Source organism: Saccopteryx leptura, chromosome 2 (assembly GCF_036850995.1).
Source record: "Saccopteryx leptura isolate mSacLep1 chromosome 2, mSacLep1_pri_phased_curated, whole genome shotgun sequence".
Taxonomy (NCBI): domain Eukaryota; kingdom Metazoa; phylum Chordata; class Mammalia; order Chiroptera; family Emballonuridae; genus Saccopteryx; species Saccopteryx leptura.
In genome coordinates, this window is record NC_089504.1 from 358,187,563 (window position 1) to 358,205,951 (window position 18,389).

At 50.2% G+C, this 18,389-nt stretch overlaps 1 protein-coding gene across 1 annotated transcript in view; it reads left to right on the plus strand.

Moving 5' to 3' along the window:
- DNAH2 (dynein axonemal heavy chain 2) overlaps positions 1-18,389 on the plus strand; it is a 108,643-nt gene that overhangs the window by 65,073 nt on the left and 25,181 nt on the right. The window contains 24 exon segments of the mRNA XM_066364801.1: positions 1,577-1,795; positions 2,044-2,161; positions 2,372-2,508; positions 3,053-3,190; positions 3,553-3,711; positions 4,283-4,435; positions 4,616-4,707; positions 5,406-5,604; positions 5,760-5,984; positions 6,903-7,007; positions 7,898-8,086; positions 8,272-8,357; positions 8,496-8,626; positions 8,781-8,930; positions 9,663-9,830; positions 10,091-10,251; positions 10,515-10,654; positions 11,376-11,508; positions 11,595-11,734; positions 13,015-13,225; positions 13,433-13,549; positions 13,696-13,837; positions 14,529-14,698; positions 14,811-14,927. Of these exon segments, the coding sequence (XP_066220898.1) occupies positions 1,577-1,795; positions 2,044-2,161; positions 2,372-2,508; positions 3,053-3,190; positions 3,553-3,711; positions 4,283-4,435; positions 4,616-4,707; positions 5,406-5,604; positions 5,760-5,984; positions 6,903-7,007; positions 7,898-8,086; positions 8,272-8,357; positions 8,496-8,626; positions 8,781-8,930; positions 9,663-9,830; positions 10,091-10,251; positions 10,515-10,654; positions 11,376-11,508; positions 11,595-11,734; positions 13,015-13,225; positions 13,433-13,549; positions 13,696-13,837; positions 14,529-14,698; positions 14,811-14,927 (3,600 nt within the window).

Genomic DNA, 18,389 nt, shown 5'->3' on the forward strand with positions numbered 1-18,389 from the left:
CAGCAGAGTTTGAAGCTAAATTAGATATCAGTATATTTAAAATGAAGCAAACAAAACTCAACGACTGTTATTCTCTAGGGGAAAGAAAAAAATTGTTCAGGAAAGGGGAAATAATCACACATTGAATAGTATATGATGTTATGCTAATCTTTAATACTGTTTAGAGGAGACACACTAAAAACAAAGACAAAAGGTTGAGGGTCAAAAAATAGAAAAAGCTGTCTCAGGCAAATACTGATCAAAAGAAAGCTGAGGTAGCAATATCAGACAACATCAATTTTAAGGCAAAACCCACTATTAGAATAAAGAGAGTAATTTAATAATAAAAGGTTCAATTTGAAGATAAGACAATTCTAAACTTAGAGGCACCTAATAATATAGCCTCAAAATAAATAGAGCAAAATTTTGTAGAATTACAAGGAGAAATAGACAAATCTAGCATTGTATTTGGGATCTTAACATTTCTCAGTAACTAATAGACCAAGCAGACTAATAATCAAGACATAGATTTGAACAACATAATCTTGATTTAATAAACATCTGTAGCAGTTTCATTCAAAACTAAAGAATAACCTTTTTTTTTTTCAAGCAATCATAGAATATTTAGGAAGGTTGACCATGTAAAGGCCATAAATCTGCCTCAAAATTTTCAAAGGAATTTATTCAAAACATTTTCTTCTCTTTTTTTTTTTTTTTTTTTTTTCTTTTCCTGAAGCTGGAAACGGGGAGAGACAGTCAGACAGACTCCCGCATGTGCCTGACCGGGATCCACCCGGCACGCCCACCAGGGGCGATGCTCTGCCCACCAGGGGGCGATGCTGTGCCCCTCCGGGGCATCGCTCTGCCGCGACCAGAGCCACTCTAGCGCCTGGGGCAAAGGCCAAGGAGCCATCCCCAGCGCCCGGGCCATCTTTGCTCCAATGGAGCCTTGGCTGCGGGAGGGGAAGAGAGAGACAGAGAGGAAGGAGGGGGGATGGAGAAGCAAATGGGCGCTTCTCCTATGTGCCCTGGCCGGGAATCGAACCCGGGTCCCCCCGCACGCCAGGCCGACGCTCTACCGCTGAGCCAACCGGCCAGGGCTCTTCTCTTTTTTTTTTAAAGTGAGAGGAGAGGAAATAGAAAGACAGACTTCGCATGTACCCCAACTGGGATCCACCCAGAAAACCCTGTCTGGAGCTGATGCTCGATTCAGCTGAGCTATCCTCAGTGCCTGAAGCCAATGCTTGGACCATCTGAGCTACTGGCTATGGGAGGAGAAAAGAAAGAGAAATGGGAGAGGGAGGAGGGGAGAAGTAGATGGACATTTCTCCTGTGTGCCCTGACTAGGAATTGAACCCAGAGCATCCACTCGCCGGGCCGATGTTTTACCACTGAGCCACCTGGCCAGGGCCCAGAGCCCAATCTCTTAACTTTGTCATTGGTCAGTTTCCCGGGAATGAACAATTGCCAGAGTAAAAAGGATTCCAGTGCCCTTTTTAACAGTGTGAACATTATCCTTCAAGGCATGGGGGAGATTTCAGAGTCCTTTGAAGTCCTCTTCCTTTTTCTTCCACTTCCTGTATTTTCCCCCTTTCAGCTGCGGGAGACCATTGAACAGGAGATTCGAGCTATGGGCCTGCAGGTCACACCATTCACCCTCACCAAGGTCATCCAGTTATATGAAACCAAGACCTCCCGCCACTCCACCATGATTGTGGGCTGTACCGGCAGCGGCAAGACCACCTCCTGGCGAATTCTCCAGTCCTCCCTGTCCTCCCTGTGCCATGCTGGAGACCCCAACTTCAACATTGTCAGAGTACGTGATTGGGGCTGTCTATAATCTGAAGTCACTGGCGGAGACTCGAGCAGCAGGGAGACAGTGGAGGCTGGGACACGGATGTACAGGTGTGGGGGGCAGTGCAGGCCCGCGGGCAGTGCCCGGGTCTCAGAAGGGCTGTGAGAGAGGAGAGAGAGAAGGGGCAAATGCAGGTCCTTGGACAGAAAGGGACATCTTGGGATTCGTGTCGGCCAGCAGCTCAAAACCGCTTCCTATGTCATTTTTAGGAGTTCCCTTTGAACCCTAAGGCACTGTCCCTAGGGGAGCTGTATGGGGAATATGACCTCAACACTAATGAGTGGACAGACGGCGTCCTCTCTAGCATCATGCGGATGGCATGTGCAGGTACCCAAAGGATGGTGGGGTGGGCAGAGCAGATGCCTGAATCTCCTCTGGGGGTGGGCATTCTGGGGACAGAAAGCTCAGTTTGGGAGAGAGATGCTTGGAGAATACTGAGGTCTGAAGAGGCATCAGCTTGCATGTCTGAGGTGACAGCTCAGAGGCCCCCCGGGGTGGGGAAAGCGCTGGTTTCCTGACCATCTGCCTTTCACGAAGACGAGAGGCCGGATGAGAAGTGGATCGTCTTCGACGGCCCTGTGGACACGCTTTGGATTGAAAGCATGAATTCTGTCATGGACGATAACAAAGTGCTGACCCTCATCAACGGCGAGCGCATCTCCATGCCTGAGCAGGTACGGGGGGTGCCCTGACCATCGAGGCCCCGCGGGCGTGAAAGCTGGGGACACGGGGCAGGGCTCAGGGTCAGAGCGGGGGCAGCCTGAGAGAAGAGGGAGTTCCACCCGGGGGGGGGCGGGGGAGGAGGACGCCTGGGTTCAGGGGACCCTGTGACCGAGGAACAAGTTCCCGTCTCCCGTGGCTGTGGAGAACTGTTGTGCAGGGAAAACCTCGTGTGTTAGGAAGCACTGTGTGGTCTGAGGCAGCCCTGCTCGTGTTCATTTCCACTGACACGGGAGGAGAGACCTTCCTTGTTACACCTGGAATTATGAATTCACGAGCTGCAGAGCCCACCCTCTCCCACCCACTCAAATCTGGGGGGGAGAGAGTGATTTTTTAACGAAGACAACCTTAAAAAAGATCTTTTGACAAGCAAATCGTTTGCAAACCTTAGGTCTCTATTCACCTTGCCGCACTTGGTATTTGGTGGCGACATTTTGGGGCATCAGAGTTGTGAGTGGGGAAGTGTGAAAGACGGGCTCTGACCAAGCATGTCCTCAGGTGTCGCTCCTGTTTGAAGTGGAGAACCTGGAGGCTGCCTCCCCAGCCACCGTGTCTCGCTGTGGAATGGTGTACACTGACTACACTGACCTGGGCTGGAGGCCTTATGTTCAGTCATGGCTAGAGAAGAGGCCTAAGGTATGAAGGGAATCGAGGAGAGGGAAGGTGGCCAGCATAGCCTATGGGACATAAGAATGAATCAAGAGGCCCGGCCTGCGGTGGTGCAGTGGATAAAGCGTCGACCTGAAATGCTGAGGTCGCCGGTTCAAAACCCTGGGCTTGCCCGGTCAAGGCTCATATGGGAGTGTTGCTTCCTGCTCCTCTCCCCTTCTCTCTCTCTCTCTCTCTCACACACACACACACACACACACACACACACACACACTCTCTCTCTCTCTATATATATATATATAAAATGAATAAATTTAAAAAAGAGTAAAAAATAAAATAAAAATAAAAAAAGAGTAAGAATGAATAAAGAACTTCATATTCAACTCCAGGCTGAGGTAGAGCCCCTTCAACGCATGTTTGAAAAATTTATCACCAAGATACTGGCCTTCAAGAAGGACAATTGCAATGAACTGGTGCCCCTCCCCGAATACAGTGGAATCATCTCCCTCTGCAAGCTGTACTCAGCCCTGGCCACGCCAGAGAATGGGGTAAGGGGACCACAGCGGGGCCGGGCTTGGGAAGGGCTCATGGGCTTCTTGGGAAAACTTTAGGGAAATGGCATGTGGTATTTAAAGTGTATCATGCTCTATATACCACATTTGCAATATGCTTATTAAATCAACAATATGTTTTTTTGAGTTCTATACTGCTACATATAGATTAATTTCATTGCTTTAACTGCTGTATACTATTCCATGGTAGAACACAACATTTCCTAGTTCCTGTCCAGTGGATGTTTAGGTCATCTCCAGTTTGTTGCAGTTACAAAGAAGTCACCACAAATGTACCTGGACCTGTCTCCTTGAGCCCCTGTGGGCACTTCTTCAGGGTAGACATGGTGTGGCTAGGTCCTTGCTGTGTCTTTGTAACTTAGTAGAGAGGCTATAAGGAGTTTCAGTTTTATGTAAATGTTTCAGATTTAGGTTTCTGTACACCCGTATGGTTTTCCCAACAGAACCAGGAAGGGAGGCAAACTCTAAGCCTTTGTGATGCTCTGCTGAAGTAGATCCCTCTACCTCTTTCAGATTTAGGGTATTTCCCCTCTGCTTTTCCATCCAGGTGAACCCCGCTGACAGTGAAAACTACGTCTCCATGGTTGAGCTGACGTTTGTGTTCAGCATGATCTGGTCAGTGTGCGCCTCTGTGGATGAGGAAGGCCGCAAGAAGATCGACAGTTACCTCCGAGAGATGGAGGGCTCTTTTCCTAATAAGGTCAGGGCTCCCAAACCAACTGTCCCATTTAAAAAAAAATTTCTAGAACCCACTTGTATCCCTGATCCTCAGACTCTTCTGCCAGCCCTCTTTCTTTTACCAGTAGTCTATGAGTGCTTTTTCTGGGCAGTGGTGGGCTAAAGCAAGGTTTTGGTAACCTGACACACATTCTCTCTTCAGGACACAGTGTATGAGTATTTTGTGGATCCCAAGATGAGGACTTGGACATCGTTTGAGGATAAGCTCTCTAAGAGTTGGCGTTACCCTTCAAAGTGAGAGCCGGGCCTTTGGGGTGGGTCAGACTTGGGGCTGCAGTTGGTGGGCAATGTGGCGAGAGAGTTGGTACCTAGAAGCGGAAGTGAGCTATAGAAAGGAGAGAGTGAGGCCCTGGCTGGTAGGCTCAGTGGTAGAATGTCGGCCTGGCATGTAGATGTCCTGGGTTTGATTCCCGGTCAGGGCCACACAGGAGAAGCAACCATCTGCTTCTCCACCCCTCTCCCCCCTCCTTCCTGCAGCCATGGTTCAATTGGTTTGAGCACTGACCCCAGGCACTGAGGATGGCTCCATTGAGCCTCTGCCTCAGGTGCTAAAAATAGCTCAGTTGCAGGCATGGCCCCAGATGGGCAGAGCATTGGCTCTAGATGGGGGTTGCCAGTGGATCCTGGTCAGGGTGCATGCAGGAGTCTCTCTGTCTCCTCTCCACTCACTTGGAAAAAGAAGAAGAAGAAAAAAAGAAAGAATGGAGAGTGTGGATCTCAGAGCAGAGAGGACTCTTAGGTATAGGAAGTGGGATGGAGAGGAAATGGGATACGACCCTAAAGAGCAGGCCTGATCCCCAAGCTCCAGGGGAAGCAGGGTTGCTAACTAGAGAGGGGCGCTGCTACAGGAAGATAAACACTGGGAGGCAGAATGAAGGGGGAGTTAGGAGTGAGCCAGGGAGCCTTGAGACACAATTTCTTTTCCTCCCTAGTTCCCCTTTCTATAAGATCATGGTGCCTACTGTCGACACTGTTCGCTACAACTACCTGGTAAACGCCTTGGTGGCCAACCAGAATCCTGTCCTGCTGGTGGGTCCCGTGGGGACTGGGAAAACCTCCATCGCCCAGAGCGTTCTGCAGTCCTTGCCCTCCAGCCAGTGGTCAGTGCTCACTGTCAACATGTCTGCACAGGTGTGGTACAGGACCCAGGGACCAGGCCCATACTTCACTCTCTCCCAGCCTTCGGCTCTCTCTTGGGATTTAAGTACCTGATTGACACTCCTCTCTGCTCCGTATTTCTCTTGGGGAGACCCAAGCATTCATTCATTCTGCACCTTTTTCACCAGACCACATCCAATAACGTGCAGAACATCATTGAGAGCAGGGTGGAGAAGCGAACCAAGGGTGTCTATGTGCCCTTTGGGGGCAAAAGCATGATCACCTTTATGGATGACCTCAATATGCCGGCTAAGGACATGTTTGGGTCTCAGCCACCCCTGGAGCTGATTCGCCTCTGGATTGACTATGGCTTCTGGTATGATCGTTTGAAGCAGACCATCAAGTACATTCGAGTAAGCATCTGGGGCATCGGTTCTCCGTTTCCTCCCATGATAGGTTCAGTCCCCCACTCCACTGGGATGCCAGGAGAGCATCCTGTAACCCTGTGTTCTGTTCCGCACCGGAGTGTCCTGCCTCTCTCAGGACTGAGATTACTGGCTCATAGGTTATCAGTTCCTATTAGTAATTGATCCTGCCCAAAAGATACTGTCCTCTAACTTCCACTCCTTTTCCAGGCCTCTTATACCATGCTCGCATGCCAACCCTGATGCCACCTGGAACTGTCTAGATGCCCATGGTCTATAATTCCCCTCTCCAGCCCTTCCCTGCCTCCCATTATTGCACTGCCCACTGCCATGGTGTCAGTTCTCTGCTCCCCACCCAGGACCCAGGCATCACCCTTCAGTCCTGGCTCTTCCCCCGTGGGATTCTGAGCATCTTGTCTGTTTCCTTCTTCTGAGTCAAGAGGCAGCAGCTGTTGCAGCCTGGTTCCTGGGGTGCTCATCTGTCCAGCACTCAGCCTCAAAAACTCACCTAATACTATATTCGTATGTTTCTGAGGATACATACATGCGCATGTGGATAAATATATATATTAAAAAACAAAAAAAAGTCTAGAAAGTAATATCAAATGTTGGTTTTTAACTTACTTCTATTTTCTAATTTGGGTACATGGATTATAATGATGAAATAAAAACAGATACATTTCTTTAATAATCGTAAAAAATGTCCCTAATCCCTTCTTCCCATTCACCTTTCCCTGCCCCCATTATGCCATGTTCCTTCTTGCTCATTTCGTCCCTGTTCTTCTCCCGTCTGTCCCTCCATGTGCTCTCTTCCTGCTGGCTCCTTTCACACCTTCCCTGTGTCTGCCCTCCTCTCACCCCCTCTGCCCACCTGTCTCTCAGCCCTGTCTTGTCTTTGCCCTCTAGGACATGTTCCTGATGGCTGCCATGGGCCCTCCTGGGGGTGGGCGGACAGTCATCTCCCTGAGGCTGCAGAGCTGCTTTCACATCATCAACATGACCTTCCCCACGGTGAGGGCAGCCACGGAGGGCACAGCCTCTGTGGAGAAGAGGAGGGGCAGGCCAAGGCGGGGCTTCGGGGTCCCGAGCAGAGCTGTCGGGGGGGGGGGCTGTAATGGATGGAGGGCAGACTGCCACCTGAGCTAGGAGAGCACAAAATGACAAGTGTCACTTGCCGGCCCTGGGACGTGGAACCTCGTTGTCCCAGTGGGCAGAGATGCAGGGGCCCAGATAAGGAAAGTCAGTCTTACAAGGCTGAGGGGCGAGAGCACTGCCAGGAGTAGTGTGAGGCGAATGAGGCACTCAGGGGCACTGAAAATATTTGATAATCAAGGTAAATCATATTTTAATGCAATATCTTTTTTAAAAAGCAAGTCCCCAAATTCATTATGAACAAAATATCGAAATTTTAGCCCTGGCCGGATAGCTCCATTGGTTAGAGTGTCATCCCCATAAGCCAAGGCTGCGAGCTCCATCCTGGTCAGGGCACATAACAGAATCAACAATGAATGCATCAACAAGTGGAACTACAAATCACGTGTCTCTCTCCCTCCCCCTCTCCCCCTTTCTCTCTCTTTAAAAATCAATACAATTTGAAATATATACAAGATTGGCACAGAATCATGCTGAACCATATTGGAGCCTGAGGCAGAAAGAAAAATCCCATAATACTAATCCCATTTTTATTTCAAATCTTTGAGTTTGTTCACCATAGATATTTGGCATTAATTTTGACTTTTAGATACTGCATTAAAATGTTATTTCTCTTGATTTCTGAGTTTGTTTTTTTCAGTGTCCCTTAAATTCTGCCCCCAGGACAGGTGCTTCCCTCCCTTCACCCTCATCCCAGCCCCGGCTGAGAGGCCGGAGCCTGGGAGAGTGAGTCGGAGGCCTGTTTCTAGGAGTCTCAGATCATCCGAATATTTGGCACCATGATCAATCAAAAGCTTCAGGACTTTGACGAAGAGGTGAAGCCCATTGGCAATGTGGTGACCGAGGCCACTTTAGACGTGTACAACACCGTGGTCCAGCGCTTCCTGCCCACGCCTGCCAAGATCCACTACCTCTTCAACCTTCGAGATATCTCCAAGGTAAACTCCATCGGACCTCACCCTTTTGGCTTGGCACAGCCTCCTTCCAGGCATTTTCTCCTCAAAGTAAGCCTTGGAACTCGGTAGCATTCCGTGAACCCCAAATCACCCCATCCTCGAAGGCTGCATTCTCTGTCCTTACCTCTCAGATCTCCCTCCCTCCACTGGCCATGCCTCTTCCCCAGGTGTTTCAAGGCATGCTGAGAGCCAACAAGGACTTCCATGACACCAAGTCCAGCCTCACACGGCTCTGGATCCATGAGTGTTTCAGGTGAGATGCCTGTGCCCTCCAGGCCCAGGCTTCAGCAGCCTTGCTCCAAGCCCTGGCTCCGCCCCAACCTGATACCCCTTTCCCCCGGGGCCATTTTCCTTCTTATTCCCAGACCTCACCCCAACTCCCTCCCACCAGAGTCTTCTCTGATCGACTGGTTGATGCGGCAGACATGGAAGCCTTCGTGACCATCTTAAGCGACAAACTTGGCTCCTTCTTTGACCTCACATTTCATAATCTCTGTCCCAACAAACGTCCTCCTATCTTTGGTGAGCTTGGAGCTGTGGCCCCTGTAGGCTGGAGACCCTTTGGAGATGGGTTAGAAGGAAGGGCAGGCACAGAACCCTGATGCTTTGTGCCCTTCAGGGAAGTGGGGGGAGAACCAGGCATTTGAGACTCTGACCCCGTCTTCCCATGGCCCAGGGGACTTCATGCGGGAGCCCAAGGTGTATGAAGACCTAACTGATCTGACAGGACTGAAGACAGCCATGGAGACGGCTCTCAATGAGTACAATCTGTCACCTGCTGTCGTGCCAATGCATCTGGTGCTCTTCCGAGAGGCTATTGAACACAGTGAGCATTTCCTATTCCCATTCTCTTCCTTGGCATCCCAATCATGGGCTGTTTCCAAGAAATTAGGGTTTCCTTCCCAGGTCTCTTTTATTTTATTTTTTTAATTTTTTTTTTCTGTATTTTTCTGAAGCCGGAAACGGGGAGAGACAGTCAGACAGACTCCCGCATGCGCCCAACCGGGATCCACCCCGCACGCCCACCAGGGGGCCACGCTCTGCCCCTCCGGGGCATCGCTCCGTTGTGAGCGGAGCTACTTCAGCGCCTGGGGCAGAGGCTGAGGAGCCATCCCCAGCGCCCAGGCCATCCTTGCTCCAGTGGAGCCTCGGCTGTGGGAGGGGAAGAGAGAGACAGAGAGGAAGGAGAGGGAGAGGGGTGGAGAAGCAGATGGGCGCTTCTCCTGTGTGCCCTGGCCGGGAATCGAACCCGGGACTTCTGCATGCCAGGCCGACGCTCCACCACTGAGCCAACTGGCCAGGGCCCCAGGTCTCTTTTAAACGTTACCTTCCTCCCTGGCTCCAGGTACCCTTGTGGCAATGGGTGACGCTCTTCCTTGACAGTGGTGTTGAACAGACACGGTTGAATTGCCACCAGGGCTTCGACATGAAACTTCCCGCACCTCTTGGTCCCTATCTTTCAGTTTCAGGCATCCTGGTCCCTAGTCTAGGCCCTGACAATCCCCTGCGGTTGCTCGGCCAACTCATTGCTCCCCTTCCCTCACCTCTCAACCCTCAGTCACGCGGATTGTGCGGGTCATCGGACAGCCTCGGGGCAACATGCTCGTGGTGGGCATCGGGGGCAGTGGGCGCCAGAGTCTGGCCCGCCTGGCCTCATCCATCTGCGAGTACATCACCTTTCAGATTGAAGTCAGCAAGCACTATCGAAAGCAGGAGTTCCGAGAAGGTACAGCGGGGTTTCCGAAGCGGGAGGCGGTTTGGGGCTAGGAGTGAATGACCAGATACCTGACGCTCTGTGATGTCCAGAGAGAGGAGGGATGGACGCCAGAGAGTGAGCTGTGCCAGGCCGTTGAGGGGCAGGGAATGGGATTGTGTATGGGTGAGGGCTGGGGTAGGGTGCCTGAATCTCAAAGAGGAATGAGAGACGGGCTGGTGCATCTGAAGAGTCTGTCCGTTTCCTTGTCCCTCTTTTCTCATCTGGCCCAGACATCAAGCGTCTGTACTACCAGGCTGGGGTAGAACTCACGGCTACATCCTTCCTTTTTGTGGACACCCAAATTGCTGACGAATCATTCCTAGAGGATATTAACAACATCCTCAGCTCAGGCGAGGTCCCGAATCTCTACAAGGCTGATGAATTTGAAGAAGTACGAACCCTTCCATGCCCTCGAACAGTTGGTTCTTTGACCTTCCCGATTAAGCCCTGAAGAAACACAGATCCCAGAGTCGGCTACTGTGGTAGCCTACTGCCCATGCCCCATTAGCTGTTCCTCCTCCGTCACCTTCCCTTATGGGATCCTATGGGAGGAGCTGCTTTGAAACCCATACCTGATCAGCTCAGCCCCACCCGCTTCCCCCTCTGGTCCTGCCATTGAAACTGTAGCCCTCTGACCCTGCTGCTTCTCTGCAGATCCAGACACACATCATCGAGCAGGCCCGAGCGGAGCGGGTGCCGGAGTCCTCGGACAGCCTCTTTGCCTACCTCATCGAGCGTGTGCGCAACAACCTGCACATTGTTCTCTGCCTCAGCCCTGTGGGTGACCCCTTCAGGTGACTCCTGTTGTGGCCTTCTCCCTCCTTCCCTGTGATAGCCTAGCACTCTTCACGGGGAGCTCAAGCCAGCAACCTTGGGCTTCAAGCCAGAGACCTTGGGGTCATGTTGATGAGCCCACACTAAAGCTGGTGATCCACGCGCAAGCCGACAAGCCTGTGCTCAAGCCGGGGACCTCAGGGTTTCAAACCTAGAACCTCAGCGTTCTGGGTCAACGTTCTATCCACTGTGTCACCACTGGTCGAATGGTGTGACTAGATTTTTAAGAGCATCAGAAAGTAGGAGAAGACAGAACTTGTACGGAGAGGCAATGTGGGTTACCATTTTGTTTAACTTTTTATAATTATGATATGTGGTGTATTACCGTGCACCAGGCACTGTGCCAAGTACTTGACATGTGCCACTTCATTGATTCTCCTAATAACCCTAGTTAGTATGCTTTGTTATTCCCATCTTAGAAATGAGGAAACTGGCATTCGAAAGGTTAGATCACTTGCCGAAGAACCACAGGTAGAAGACGTGGAATCAGGGTTTTTCAGACCCCATAGCCTGTTTCTAAACACTTCACTAAACTAGTTCTGAGGGGAGCCGAATCTGGACAAGGAGATACAGGAGTACAAGGATGGGCACTCAGGTTCCTAAAAAGCGGGTGGCCCAAAGCCAGTCACTGGAGGCCGACTCTGCAGATGGATTTCACTGCCTCTCCAAACCCCTCCCCAGGAACTGGATCCGCCAGTACCCAGCCTTGGTGAACTGCAGCACCATCAACTGGTTCTCCGAGTGGCCCCGCGAGGCCCTGCTGGAGGTGGCTGAGAAGTACCTCCTGGGAGTGGACCTGGGAACTCAGGAGAATGTAAGGCCCTGCTTGCAACCCCTGAGCCCTCTTCCATGTCCGTTCTCCAGCTCCACTCTCTGATATCCTTTATCCCTTGGCCTCAGATCCACAGGAAGGTGGCTCAGATCTTCGTCACCATGCACTGGTCAGTGGCTCGGTATTCGCAGAAGATGCTGTTGGAACTGCGAAGATACAACTATGTCACGCCCACCAACTACCTGGAACTGGTGTCTGGATATAAGAAGTATGAAGAAGAGTGGGGGATATGGGGGACCAGGAAGCTTGGTGTCTTCTGAGGGCAATTAGTGAAATGATACAACAGAGAATATCTGGGAGCTGGCCAAGTGCACTGGCTCGAGACCCCAGGTGCTGATGTGGAATGGCAGAGAGGCGAGGGGTCTTCACATTGCCCAGGAAGTTAGCCAAAGAGAGATGGGCCTTCCAGGGGTGCAGCTGTCTCTAGAGCCTCTTCACACTGTTTTTGTCTTCATTTTCTGGAACGATTTTTTTCTTTCCCAACCACAGTATTATGGTGACACCGCCATATATACCACTAATCTATAAACCCAGTCCTCTTCTCTCTGCCTTTAATATCTTCTAGACTTTCCGCCAGCCCTAAGAATTATATATTTATTCAATAAGTTGTATCAAGTATCTTTTTATGTGTGCAACATAATAATAATTTGCCTTGAAGGATATAAGATAAATGTAAAAAACCCTCATTTATTGGATTCAGTATTTTAATCAAGGTGAAGAAAAAACCATTTGTAATAATAATGATTGTCAGCATTTAGTTATTCAGTTAATATGTATTTTTTTGAGTACCTGCTACGTGCCAGGCACTATTCTAGATACTTGCAATGTACCAGCTAACAAAATAAAGCCCTTGCCTTCCCTGGGTCATAGGTTTAGATTCTGTTTACTATTTGCTGGTTTACATGCATTTTCTTATTTAGTCCAGAAAACGGTGCTGCATAGACAGGTTTTTTTGGCTTGGACAATGTTAAAACTTTTTGAATGAGTTGCCAACATTTAAAGCTCAAGGAGCCTTAGAAAAAAAATCTAGATTTCCAACTTCTCTCTGAAAGTCAGAAATTTTGGCAATACTGAGCCCACATTCATTCCTACCTGAAGAAACGAAACAAAACAAAAGGCTGGAGACCAAGGATGGCCATTCCCGTGGGAGAGGCTTGTGTTTCCCGGTCATCGCGGCCGCCTGCCCGCTGCACTGGGGAACAGTGGGGGAGTCGAGCTGGGGAATGGCGTGGGGAGGACTGTCCAGCGAGCTGATATTGACAGTGGTATATAGACTAAATCGGAGGGACAGGAGTCTGGAAATACAAAGACCAGCTGGGAAGCTGCTGGCAATGCTCCAGGAAGGAAATGATCAACCTGAGCAGGGTGGCAGTGGCAACAGAGAAGAAGACAGGGACCCGAGACACGCCGGGAAGGGAGGCCGTCTCAGGGACTCCCCTTTCCGGGAGTTCAGCCTCCACAAGCAGCTTTTTCTCCTTTGCCCCCCAGGTTGCTGGCCGAGAAGCGGCAGGAGCTGCTGGACCAGGCCAACAAGCTGCGGACAGGACTGTTTAAGATCGATGAGACGAGGGAGAAGGTGGAAGTGATGTCGCTGGAGCTGGAGGACGCCAAGAAAAAGGTGGCGGAGTTTCAGAAGCAGTGCGAGGAGTACCTGGTCATCATCGTGCAGCAGAAGCGGGAGGCAGACGAGCAGCAGAAGGTGGGGGCCTGGCCGGTCCTGGCCTCGCATTCTCTGCTGCCCCGCAGGCGCGGGGCGGAGGCTGCCCGGGCCCCCTCAGTCACTCTGTGGGAACACATGTGCCACTCCTCCAGTTTTCTCTAGCTTTATTGTCCCTTGTTACCACCCACACTGTCACCCCCTCCTTTGCTCGAGGCAAAGACAAAACCAGGTCTTCTTCATCCCCAGGCCGTCACAGCTAATAGTGAGAAGATTGCAATTGAGGAAGTCAAGTGCCAGGCCCTGGCTGACAATGCCCAGAAGGATCTAGAAGAAGCATTGCCAGCCTTGGAAGAGGCTATGCGGGTATTGGGGCAGGAAGGCCCCAGGAAGGCCCTCAGAGTCCCTGGGGGAGTGGGAAGAAGGGCTGGGTCCTGTTCACGTAAAGGACCTACCTGTCCTGCCACCTGAGTTGACTCTGGCCCTGCCCCTCAGTGAGTCCCTTTCCCCAGGCCTTGGAGTCTCTGAACAAGAAGGATATAGGCGAGATCAAGTCCTACGGACGCCCTCCCGCCCAAGTGGAGATAGTCATGCAGGCAGTCATGATTCTCCGCGGCAACGAGCCCACTTGGGCAGAGGCCAAGAGGCAGCTAGGTAAGCTCAAGAACCAGGAGATAATTACATCCATTCACCCAACATTTATTATTAATCACCTGCTGCGTGTCAGGCTCTCGGAGAGACAGAGATGAACGAGGCATTGTACTGACTGGCCCTCACGAGCATAGAGCCTAGTGGAAAGAGAAGACAAATACCAGTTAAGATTCTTTGGTTGTCAGTAACAGAAAACAACTCATCCTAATGTAAGCAAAAAACGAGGAGGGATTATTATAAAAATATAGGACTATATTTTAAAATCCAAAGGCAGGCTTGCCTTTGTACCCCCCCCCCCCCCCATATAAAAGGACAAGAATCAGAAAATGGTAAACAAGAGTCCTGCTGATTCATTTTTGTGGTTTCCTCTGCTTTGAGTTCCCTTGGTGGAATACAGCCTACAAGCCTGACAGTGATGTGTGGGGTTTAGGTGAGAGTGTTCAAGGCTGGGAAGACTGTGGAGGGTGCTGGGGCCGGAGGTTCAGGAGAAGGGGGCAAGGTCTGCAGAAGGAACTCGGGCTGAAGTGAGATATTCTGGGCTTGGGGACTGAGCCCGGGAAAACCATGGCCATGCCGGGAAAACCATGGCCATGCCGGGAAAACCATGGCCATGCCGAAGCAGTGGAGCTGCGGCCTGGACACGGAGCGCAGGATTTAGTCCTTCTGCCTGAGGTCCCTGACTTTCATCCCACAGGGGAACAGAACTTCATCAAATCCCTGATCAACTTTGATAAAGACAATATCTCAGATAAGGTTCTGAAGAAGATCGGGGCCTACTGCGCCCAGCCCGACTTCCAGCCTGACATCATTGGCCGCGTCTCACTGGCTGCCAAGTCCCTCTGCATGTGGGTCCGGGCCATGGAGGTAAGCGGGGGCGGGCTGGAGGCAGGGCTAGAAGACCCAGCGGAGAAGGAAGGGTCGCTGGTGGGAGAGCATGTCGGTGGGCGGCTGCCCAGCCTGGTTGTCGCTCCCGCAGATGTATGGGCGCCTGTATCGGGTGGTGGAGCCCAAGAGGATCAGGATGAATGCGGCATTGGCTCAGCTTCAGGAGAAGCAAGCGGCGCTGGCCGAGGCCCAGGAAAAGCTGCGCGAGGTGAGCCCCCTGCTCCCCTTTTCTGCAGTGGGCCGTCTCCCAGATTTCCGGGATGCTTTGTTACCCTTTGTCTCTCTCCTCCCGATTCTCTGTCCCTCTCCCTTCCAGTTCCATTTGCCTCCCACACTCTGTCCTGTTTAGATGGGCCGCCTCTGGCTTTTCTGAGTCTAGCTAAGCCAATTGCAAAAGGTTGCACAGACGCAGAGGGCACTGTCCCTGAGCGACCCTTCCAAAGACTGACTTGGGAGCTGGCTGTCTCTGTATTTGGAGGTGGGCCCTGAGACATCAACGGATGAAATCTCTGTGGCAAATTGGTCTTTGCTGGGAAGGGGGTGGTGGAGTAGGGCAGGAATGTCGACATCACTGCTATGGACGGGAAGCATGTGGCCTGAGAGTGTCTGAGCGAGTGAGTACTTGGGAGGGACAGGGTCATCCCAGAGGTAGAGGTGCTTACTTACTGTGAACAGTCAGGCAACCCAGAAGATACCTTCCTCTAAGATATGTGCACAAATAACTCTCACACAAGGCAGAATGTAAAGCACTATTATCAAGAGTTCAAAATTCTTCTGGTCTTATTTAATTTTTCTTTTTTTCCTTTATTTTCTTTCTTCAAAAAAATTTTTTTTATTTTTTTATTCTTCTGAAGTGAGAAGCGGGGAGGCATAGAGACAGACTCCTGCATGTGCCCCCCCCCCAGGATCCACCCAGCATGCCCACTAGAGGGCAATGCTCTGTCCATCTGGGACGTTGCTCCCTTGCAGCCAGAGCCATTCTAGTACCTGAGATGGAGGCCATGGAACCATCCTCAGCGCCCGGACCAACTTTGCACTATGGAGCCTTGGGAGGGGAAGAGAGAAACAGAGAGAAAGGAGAGGAGAAAGGGTGGAGAAGCAGATGGGCGCTTCTCCTGTGTGCCCTGGCTGGGAATTGAACCCGGGACTTCCACATGCTGGGCCGACACTCTCCCACTGAACCAACTGGCCAGGACTCTTTTAAAAAAAAAATTAAAGATTTTATTTATTGATTTTGAGAGAGGAGAGAGAAAAGGGGGGGGGTGAGGAGCAGGAAGCATCAACTTGTAGTTTTGCTTCTTGTATGTACCTTGATTAGGCAAGCCCAGGGTTTCGAACCGGTGACTTAAGTGTTCCAGGTCATTCACTGCGCCACCACAGGTCAGGCGATCATTTAATTTTTCTATCACCTATTTAATAGGTAATATAATCACGTGGTTTAAAATTGAAAAGGTACCAAAGAGTACCCAGTAAGAAGTCTCCCTCCCACCTCCTGCTCTCTAGCCACCAGCTCCTTTCCCTTGAAAGCAACCAGAGCTACAAATTCTTGTTTATCCATCCAGGGGTGTTCTATGCTTAAACAAATGTCTATTTTTCATTTTTTATATTATATACACTGTTGTTCACCTTCCTATCTTATTTGTCTATATCTTAAAGATAGCTGCTTTCTTTTTACCACTGCCTGCTGTTCCAGTGGATGGCTAACCATCATCTGTTTAACCATTTCCTTTTTGGTGGGTATAGTCATTGATTCCAATTCTTTTGACCTACACTTGTCCTTAAACTTTGTTGGTACTATCTTTAACTATATAGAAGTTTTAAATTCTTATATAACCAAAGATGGGCATGCTATTTCAAAATACTTTATTTTAAACTTAATTTTAAAACTTATTTATTTATTTCGTGAGAGAGACAGAGACAGAAAGAGGGACAGATAGGGACAGACAGAGAGGAAAGAAGTGAGATGAGAAGCATCAATTCTTCATTGCAGCACCTTAGTTGTTCATTGATTGCTTTCTCATATGTGCCTTGACCAGGGGGGCTACAGCAGCGCAAGTGACCTCTTGCTCAAGCCAGTGACCTTGGGCTTCAAGCCAGCAACCTTTGGGCTCAAGCCGGCGACTATGGGGTCATGTCTATGATCCCACACTCAACCCAGCAACTCCACGCTCAAGCTAGTGAGCCTGCATTCAAGTTGGCGATCTTGGGGTTTCAAACTTGGGTCCTCTGCATCCCAGGCCAATGATCTATCCACTGCACCACTGCCTGGTCAGGCTAATTAATTAATCTACAAAAGAGTATGCTTATCGAAGCTGGGAACAGTGACACAAGGAAGGGCTTAGGATAAAGGAAGCAACAGAAGAGAGTCTGGGCGAGGCTGCTGTCAGCTCACTGGACAGTCGGAGAAAAGGGGGCCTTAGAGACAGGGTCAGGGCTTTGCCCGGGATGAGCTGCCGCCGCCCACTGCACTGTGGTTGCAAGTCTCATGGGAACCCTTATAGTCTAGACCAGTGGTCCCCAACCTTTTTTGGGCCACAGACTGGTTTAATGTCAGAAAATATTTTCACAGACCGGCCTTTAGGGTGGGACGGATAAATGTAACACGTGACCTAGACAAGCATCAAGAGTGAGTCTTAGACGGATGTAACAGAGGGAATCTGGTCATTTTTTAAAAATAAAACATCATTCAGACTTAAATATAAATAACACGGAAATAATGTAAGTTATTTATTCTTACCGGTCCATAGCCCGGGGGTTGGGACCACTGGTCTAGACAGTGGTAGTCAACCTGGTCCCTACCGCCCACTAGTGGGCATTCTAGCTTTCATGGTGGGTGGTAGCGGAGCAACCAAAGTATAAATAAAAAGATAGATTTAACTATAGTAAGTTGTTTTATAAAGATTTATTCTGCCAAACCTCACGAAAATCTGACATAAAGTACTTGGTAAGTAATCATTATTATATGTTTTAACTTGCTGTAACTCTGCTTTATAAATTTTATAAAGTAGGCCCTGGCCGGTTGGCTCAGCGGTAGAGCGTTGGCCTGGCATGCGGGGGACCCGGGTTCGATTCCCGGCCAGGGCACATAGGAGAGGCGCCCATTTGCTTCTCCACCCCCCCCTCTCCTTCCTCTCTGTCTCTCTCTTCCCCTCCCGCAGCCAAGGCTCCATTGGAGCAAAGATGGCCTGGGCCTGCCCCAGGCGCTAGAGTGGCTCTGGTCTCTGGTCGCTGCAGAGTGACGCCCCAGAGGGGCAGAGCATCGCCCCCTGGTGGGCAGAGCGTTGCCCCTGGTGGGCGTGCCAGGTGGATCCCGGTTGGGTGCATGCAGGAGTCTGTCTGACTGTCTCTCCCCGTTTCCAGCTTCAGAAAAAAAAAAAAAAAGAAAAAAAAATTTTATAAAGTAAAGTTACTTTCCTACTTTATAAATCACCATTACTGTGGAATTGATGGGCAGTTAGAAAATTTTACTTTACTAACAGATACAAAAATGGGCGGTAGGTATAAAAAGGTTGACTACCCCTGCTCTAGGACATGCGTGCCTGAGAGGGAAGAAGAAGGGAAGGGAAAGCACAGGCATGTTCCTCAAAATGTTTTAACCAAAACCAACATTGAAGAACAACCTGGTCGAGCCTGGATGGGAGCCCGGGGTTGAGTGAGATTAAGTGACTTA